The following is a 9,063-nucleotide window of genomic DNA, read 5'->3' as shown; positions in this document are numbered from 1 at the left end:
CATGTTGAAAATGTTTGTTTATTTCGTTGCTATGGTCACCGCAGTTGTGGCGCATGAGTGAAGTCACTGAGGAAGCCAAGCCAGGGAAAAAAACATATTACAACCGATGTGTTGTGATACTTGCGTTGTTTGCTCTATATAACCGGCTAGTTCATATGACTCGYCACCATGATATATAGGCACAAGGCCAAGACAATAAGAAAACACAGAATAGATTCAATGACTCTTACGCAGTGCACACTTTTAGTTTTTGTTGTCCTAGGCTACCTGGCTAAAATGCTTGATCGCTAGCCTAACTTCCTTTCATGAGAAACGATTAGCCAGCTACTTAACATTAGGCTACTTTGGTTGAGCGTGTTGGAATGGGAATACGCCTCAACCAATGAAAACTTTTGGTGGGCGGGTCCGGCACGGGCCGAACCCTCCTCGTTACATGTGCTGCAGCGACGGGTACTTGCTCCGGTGCGCACGCGGCATTTCTTTGCGCTCGGAACAATGGACAAGGATACAGGTGGAGAAAACATAGACGAATTTCGAGATAATTTCATATAGGCTACTGCAGTTTAGGCCTACAAAATAGGCAATTCGGTCACGGATGTGTTTTTTTTATACTGTGTATATTACACATTTACTTTGTTTAGCAATGCATTCTAAAAATGTTGGACCATTTTGCGAATGTCTTCCATTTCAGGTAAGATATCTATAGCACACGATTGAAACAATTCTTAATTTGATAACCATACTGTGTTGGTGATATAGCTTAAAACTGAGGCAAACACATTCAGGAGAATATATCTATCCATGAACTTTAGTGCGCAAAGTTCCAAACGCATTCTTGAAGGTTTCCAAAGTACCCTATATTTTCAGAGGGACTACGGTGCCTTCGATGGTATCCGTATGGTATGGTTATTGGCATCGCACCACCAGTTTTAAGGGTTTAAACATTAGAAAAGTTATGGGGAACGATTTACTTGGACTACATATCCATACCGCATGCATTACACATCTATAAGCATTTCATGGTCCTAAAGGTTAATTAAATATATCTATATCGCATTCATAGCATACTATGCAATATCTCATATTTAGGTATCTTAATAGATGCACTATTACAACGAGAACATCGGATCATCATTAGGCTGTTCTCAAACTTGYGCTTCTGCCATACCAGTTAGTGAATATGCCAAAAGGCTAAACCACGTTTTGAAAACTATGCTGATATAGCTGGCCTGTACCAGCTCCATTTCCCCCACTGGCCAGAATAGGCCAGTGGCCAGAATAGGCCAGTGACTTAACTTCTTCTCACTGAAGGTCAATGGTGCGTGAAGAACACCTCAGGGTTGAATCCCCAGGGCACATTTTACGGATCAAATCGTGTAGTTGAGGGTAAAAACTATTTCGTAACTAATTTATAGCCCTCCACATCACAATCAAGTTGGTCATGCTGGTCTATAACGCACACACGAAAGGTCTATGTATGAATTCTATGAAGTCAAAGTAATGTCATCTATTTTCCCATTCATAAAGCATTTATAGCTAAGCACATCATGGTAATTAACTGTGCAGTTTGCCACTCTGATCTATAACACCAACATTAAAGGTCAATGTTAGAATTCTATGCAGTCAATGTAATGCCATTTCTATTTTTCCATTCATATAAACATACCTCACTTATATAAAAAAAACACAGACACAACACAAAATTTTAAGCCTAAAGGAAACATGAACATTTTCTAGATGAAGCATATTAAACAATTGCTGAGGACTTCGCTGAAGAATCCTACTATTGACGTTTTATAGGTTTGCTTTTTCTTGAATAGATTTAACAAAGATTCACATTCAAAGCATTACAATTAAATTCCCCATTTCAGACTCATACCATTAACTATTTAAGTGAGTAAAACATACTAACACAGGGTGGTAAAGCTAGTAGCTAGCATTTCCCCATTGTTCACTAATGTAGCTAGCTGCTAGCTAAGCCCCTGCCCTAGCAATGTCAACACTTAGAACTCATCAAATATTTAGTTAACAATGGTGGCTATCTCATAATTTGAAAGTGATGTTCTGGAACTTTTGTAAAATTTCAACCAGTAGTTTTGAAAGTGTTGATCACAAGCCAAAACGGGCCCCTGTATTTTGTGTACTTCGTCATCCAATTGCCTACTACATCATCAATTTCTTATAATATGTTAAGTATTTAAAACATTTCTGCAATTTCATATGATATGTTACGAATCCAATTCGTACAATATGTTACGTATTTGTTGTACTTAAGATCCCGACTGYATCTTTAAGACTTTTTACTTTTTACAACAGGACAAGTTAAGAGACAGAAACATTGGGCTTGTTCGACATTGCAGCCCACTGTCGACGGCCGACTGACTGATCTACGAAGAACYTTGCATCATAAATAACTACTCATTATTATGTGTAGATCAGTCAGTCACGATGTACCCATGATACATTACAATTTGGACCCTCTCGAACACAGCCATCATGACATTCTTTCAATATTGTCTGCACCAAAGATGATCAATTATATTGACAAGATAGTCGAGTGACCGCTCTAGCAATGGAAATATATGTCTTCAAATATGGAAGGCAGGCGGGAGGAGGCAGAAGCCTCCACCTGCAGATTATGCACCTTGATGCCGCCTGGTCTGCGAATCGTAAAGCGCATGCGCCTCAGATGATATYTTTGTGTCTCAATTGGTATGTGTGCGCAACCTGAACTCGCAACGTGTTCCAGGGCATCAGTGTGCTACGCACATACAGTCAGCCCTACGCACATAACAGTTTTGCTTCCATCCATCTTTTGCCCCAACCTGGGCTCGAACCAGCAATCATCTGAACACATCAACAACTGCCTCCCACTAAGCATTGTTACCTATCCACAAAAGCCACAGCCCTTGCAGAGCAAGGGAAACAACTACTTCAAGCTCTCATAGCGAGTGACGTCACCAACTGAAACGCTACTAGCACACACCACTAACTAGCCAGCCATTTCACACCGGTTACACTTACCCCCCTTTGACCTCCTTCTCCGCAGCCACCTCAGCAGCTGGGCAGAGCCCAAGTGAGTTATCTGTTAGCATCAATGTAAAAGTATACATATGATGTCATCTATTGAAACGCTTCTAGCGCGCAACGCTAACTAGCTAGCGCGCAACGCTAACTAGCTAGCCATTTCATACTGGTTACACTTTGAATATCAATCTTTGTTAAATATATTGAACAAAAATATTATCGCAACATGTAATCATTTCAAAGATTTTACTGAGTTATATTTCATATAAGGAAATCAGTCAATTGAAATAAATTCATTAGGCCCTAATCTATGGATTTTACATGACTGGGAATACAGATGTGTATCTGTTGGTCACAGATACCTTAAAAACAAGGTAGGGGTCTGGATCAGAAAACGAGTCAGTATCTGGTATCACCACCATTTGCCTCATGCACCGTGACACATTTCCTTCGCATTGCGTTGATCAGGCTGTTCATTGTGGCCTGGGGAATGCTGTCCCACTCCTCTTCAATGGCTGTGCGAAGTTGCTGGATATTGACGGCAACTGGAACACGCTGTCGTACACGTAGTTCCAGAGCATCCCAAACATGCTCAATGGGTGACATGTCTAGTGAGTATGCAGGCCATGGAAGAACTGGGACATTTTCAGCTTCCAGGAATTGTTTACAGATCCTTGCGACATGGGGCCGTGCATTATCATGCTGAAACATGAGGTGACGGCGGCGGATGAATGGCACGACAATGGCCCATCGACAAAATGAAATGTTTTCGTTGTCTGTAGCTTATGCCTGCCCATACCATAACCCCACCGCCACCATGGGGCACTCTGTTCACAACGTTGACATCAGGAAACCGCTCGCCCACTCAATGCCATATACGTTGTGAGGCCGGTTGGACGTACTACCAAATTCCCTAAAACGATGTTGGAAGCGGCTTATGGTAGGGAAATGAACATTCAATTCTCTGGCCACAGCTCTGGTGGACATTCCTGATTTTTGGTTCCAACTTCCGTGTCTTTGTGAGATGCAGATAGGTGAACGGATGACCTCCACATGTGTGGTTCCCACCGTGAAGCATGGAGGAGGAGGTGTGATGGTGTGGAGGTGCATTGCTGGTGACACTGTCTGTAAGCTTTTTATTCACTATGTTGGTTGGGTCGGGGTGTGACTAGGGTGGGCCATCTAGGTGTTTGTGTGTCTATGTTGGCATGTTATGGTTCCCAATCAGAGGCAGCTGTTTATCGTTGTCTCTGATTGGGGATCTTATTTAGGCAGCCATTTCCCCTTTGTGCGTTGTGGGATCTTGTCTATGGATAGTTGCATGTCAAATGATAGTCCCACTAATCACAAAACAGATGGGATGGCGTATCGCTGCAGAATGCTGTGGTAGCCTTGCTGGTTACGTGTGCCTTGAATTCTAAGGCAAAGGGTGGCTACTTTATGAATATAAAATATATTCTGATCTGTTTAACACTTTTTTGGTTACATACACTAAGTTGACTGTGCCTTTAAACAGCTTGGAACATTCCAGAAATTATGTCATGGCTTTAGAAGCTTCTGATAGGCTAATTGACATAATTTGAGTCGATTGGAGGTGTACCTGTGGATGTATTCCAGGGCCTACCTTCAAACTCAGTGCCTCTTTGCATGACATCATGGAAAAATCAAAAGAAATCAACCTCAGTCTCGGAAAACAAATTGTAAACCTCCACAAGTCTGGTTCATCCTTGGGAGCAATTTCCAAATGCCTGAAGGTGCCATGTTCATCTGTACAAACAATAGTACGCACGTATAAACACCATGGGACCACACAGCCGTCATACCGCTCAGGAAGGAGACGCGTTCTGTCTCCTAGAGATGAACATACTTTGGTGCGAAAAAGTGCAAATCAATCCCAGCAGAACAACAGCAAAGGACCWTGTGAAGATGCTGAAGGAAACAGGTACAAAAGTATCTATACCCACAATAAAATTAGTYGTATATCGACATAACCTGAAAGTCCGCTTAGCAAGGAAGATGTMACTGCTCCAAAACCACCAYAAAAAAGCTAGACTACTGTTTGCAACTGCACATGGGGACAAAGATCATACTTTTTGGTGAAATGTCCTCTGGTCTGATGAAACAAAAATAGAACTGTTTGGCCATAATGACCATCGTTATGTTTGGAGGATAAAGGAGGAAGCTTGCAAGCTGAAGAACACCATCCCAACTGTGAAGCACAGGGGTGGCAGCATCATGTTGTGGGGGTGCTTTGCTGCAGGAGGGTCTGGTGCACTTCACAAAATAGATGGCGTCATGAGGGAGGAAAATTATRTGGATATATTGAAGCAACATCTCAAGACATCAGTCAGGAGTTAAAGCTTGGTCGCAAATGGATCTTCCAAATGGACAATGACCCCAAGCATACTTCCAAAGTTGTGGCAAAATGGCTTAAGGACAACAAAGTCAAGGTATTGGAGTGGCCATCACAAAGCCCTGACCTCAATCCTATAGAAAATGTTTGGGCAGAACTGAAAAAGCGTGTGCGAGCAAGGAGGCCTACAAACCTGACTCGGTTACACCAGCTCTGTCAGGAGGAATGGGCCAAAATACACCCAACTTATTGTGGGAAGCTAGTGGAAGGCTACCTGAAACGTTTGACCCAAGTTAAACAATTTAAAGGCAATGCTACCAAATACTAATTGAGTGTATGTAAACTTCTGACCAACTGGGAATTAGATGATAGAAATAAAAGCTGAAATAAATCATTCTCTATACTATTATTCTGACATTTCACATTCTTAAAATAAAGTGGGGATCCTAACTGACCTAAGACAGGGATCAAATGAAAACCGAGTTTAAATATATTTGGCTATGGTGTATGTAAACTTCCGACTTCAACTGTTTACAACAAATATATATGGGGGATTGGAAATGATGCAGCCAATAACATTGATGGAAGGTACAATCTATCTGCAATATCAATACCCTCACCCTAAAAAAAATAAGGCCGACGGGGTTTCAGACGGCACTCTATCCCCGATCTTCCAAAGTGAAAGTGGCGTGTTTGTTTGTTTGATGCGGCGATAGAGCAGTGTTTGAACTAGGGCTAATGTAGTCCATGGGTGAGGAATGGAGCTAGACCTGCACCGACCTCTATGGTGCGTAAAGTATGCAATGTCTCCTGTCACTCCCAACTTCGGTAGGACTATCAGGACAATCTACCCTTCCAATGAGTTCTTGCATTAGAAAGCAAAATAGAAACCACCTAAACTAAACGCAGAACTGTTTGGACAGCCGAACAGTCGGCAGTCAGTTCGTCTACAGTACTTCCAGTAAATCTGCCTAAGGGATTTCGCTAGCTGACATCCTCTGTTCTCTGGAACTGGTTGACATAACGGTCTGTTGTATGACTGTCTGTTATGTATAGCTGCAATTGCTGCCCGTCTGTATCTGCTCTCAGCCACCATTTCCAGCGTCTGCCTGAGGATGTGTGTTGTTCCCCCAGGGCTGGTGGCGGTACTGCTGACTGTACTCCAGTGGGCAGGGCGAGGCCTCCCTTCTCCTGTCAGGCCCATCTGTGACCCCCGCGTTCTGGACCGCTTCATCATGGAGGCCCGCGACACAGAGACCGCTCTGGTGAGACACTGACTGACTGGGCCTAACCACCACTAGATGGACATGGGCAACTTTTTCTATGTCTGGAAAATGTCACATTAGAAGTGAAATGGATGAGGATATTATTACAGTGTATTATGTACGGAGACAACTCATCTTTATTTGTGTGTCTGATCTTGCTCTAACTGTCAATCTCTCTTGCCTTCTTTCCCTCACGCAGCGAGGTTGCAAGGCAGGGTGTGGCGTGACAGGCACCTTCGTGGTTCCACTGACCAACGTTGACTTTGTGCTATTGGAGACAAAGGATGTGAGTATCTGTCTATCAGTTAAATACCTACTGTACATGAATAGCACAAGCCAGGGCCATATAGTAGAGAGAAGCGTTTGGCCCATTTCCTCTGGTTTCTCTACACTGAGTAAACAAAACATTAAGAACACCTTCCTAATAAAAGCTGCAACTCGTTTTGCAGAACAGCCTCAATTTGTCATGGTATGGACTCTACGAGATGTCGAAAGTGTTTCACTGGGATGCTGGCCCATGTTGACTCCAATGCTTCCCACAGTTGTGTCAAGTTGACTGGATCTATTTTGGGTGGTGGACCATTCTTGAGACACACGATAAACTGTTGAGTGTGGAAAAACCCAGTTCTTGACACACTCAAATCTTCAATCTGCCCATACCGTAACCCCACCTTCACTATGGGACACGGTTCACATTGACATCAGCAAACCGCTCGCACACACAACGCCATACACGTTGTCTACAGTTCAATCTTTTGTCTTGCCCATTCACCCTCTGAATGGCACACATACACAATCCATATCTCAATTGTCTCAAGGCTTAAAATCCTTCTTTAACCTGACTCCTCCCTTCATCTGAAATCAATAAGGGATCGTAGCTTTCACCTGGTCAGTCTGTCATGGAAAGAGCCTGGTCAGTCTGTCATGGAAAGAGCCTGGTCAGTCTGTCATGGAAAGAGCCTGGTCAGTCTGTCATGGAAAGAGCCTGCTCAGCCTGTCATGGAAAGAGCCTGGTCAGTCTGTCATGGAAAGAGCCTGCTCAGACTGAGCAGGCTCTTTCCATGACAGGACTGACCAGGCTCTTTCCTGACAGACTAGCCAGGCCCTCTTCCATGACAGACTGACCAGGCTCTTTCCCATTGACAGACTGACCAGGCTCTTTCCATGACAGACTGGACCAGGCCCCTTCCCATGACAGGACTGACCAGGCTCTTTCCATGACCAGACTGACCAGGCTCTTTCCATGACAGCTGGACCAGGCTCATTTCCATGGACAGACTGACCCAGGCTCTTTCCATGACAGACTGACCGGCTCTTTCCATGACAGACTGACCAGGCCTCTTTCCATGACAGACTGACCAGGCTCTTTCCATGACAGACTGACCAGGCTCTTTTTCCATGACAGACTGACCAGGCTCTTCCCATGACAGACTGACCAGGCTCTTTCCATGACAGACTGACCAGGCTCTTCCCATGACAGACTGAGCAGGCTCTTCCATGACAGACTGACCAGGCTCTTTCCATGACAGACTGACCAGGCTCTTCCCATGACAGACTGAGCAGCTCTTTCCATGACAAGATGCAGGCTCTTTCCATGATTTCACAGACTGACCAGGCTCTTCCTGACAGACTGACCAGGCTCTTTCATGACAGACTGACCAGGCTCTTTCCATGACAGACTGACCAGGCTCTTCCCATGACAGACTGACCAGGCTCTTTCCATGACGACTGACAGGCTTTTCCATGACAGACTGACCAGGCTCTTTCATGACAGACTGACCAGGCTCTTTCCATGACAGACTGACCAGCTCTTTTCCATGACAGACTGACCAGGCTCTTTCCATGACAGACTGACCAGGCTCTTTCATGACAGCTGACCATGGTCATGACAGACTGACAGGCTCTTTCCATGACAGACTGACCAGGCTCTCTTTCCATGACAGACTGACCAGGCTTTTCCATGACAGACTGACCAGGCTCTTTCATGACAGACTGACCAGGCTCTTTCCATGACAGACTGACCAGGCCCTTTCCATGAGGCTGAGCAGGCTCTTTCCATGACAGACTGACCAGGCTTTCCATGACAGACTGACCAGGCTCTTTCCATGACAGACTGACCAGGCTCTTTCCATGACAGGCTGCAGCAGGGCTCTTTATGACAGGCTAAGCAGGCTCTTTCCATGACAGACTGACCAGGCTCTTTCCATGACAGACTGACCAGCTCTCTTCCATGACAGACTGACCAGGCTCTTTCCATGACGACTGACCAGGCTCTTTCCATGACAGACTGACCAGGCTCTTTCCATGACAGACTGACCAGGCTCTTTCCATGACAGACTGACCAGGCTCTTTCCATGACAGGCTGAGCAGGCTTCTTTCCATGACAGACTGACCAGGCTCTTTTCCATGACAGGCTGA

At 44.6% G+C, this 9,063-nt stretch overlaps 1 protein-coding gene across 1 annotated transcript in view; it reads left to right on the top strand.

Moving 5' to 3' along the window:
• The first annotated feature begins 442 nt into the window (after positions 1–442).
• The window catches only part of LOC111950058 (erythropoietin), a 13,071-nt gene continuing 4,450 nt past the window's right edge, over positions 443–9,063 (top strand). The window contains exons 1-3 of the mRNA XM_023967391.2: positions 443–691; positions 6,515–6,645; positions 6,845–6,931. Coding sequence (XP_023823159.1) covers positions 676–691; positions 6,515–6,645; positions 6,845–6,931 — 234 coding nt within the window. The 5' untranslated portion in view covers positions 443–675. The remainder of the gene's footprint in view (positions 692–6,514; positions 6,646–6,844; positions 6,932–9,063) is intronic.

This window comes from Salvelinus sp. IW2-2015, linkage group LG23, assembly GCF_002910315.2.
Source record: "Salvelinus sp. IW2-2015 linkage group LG23, ASM291031v2, whole genome shotgun sequence".
In the NCBI taxonomy this organism is placed as follows: Eukaryota; Metazoa; Chordata; class Actinopteri; order Salmoniformes; family Salmonidae; genus Salvelinus; species Salvelinus sp. IW2-2015.
The sequence above is the reverse complement of the archived record's forward strand: the minus strand, read 5'-3'. Positions and strand labels throughout refer to the sequence as shown.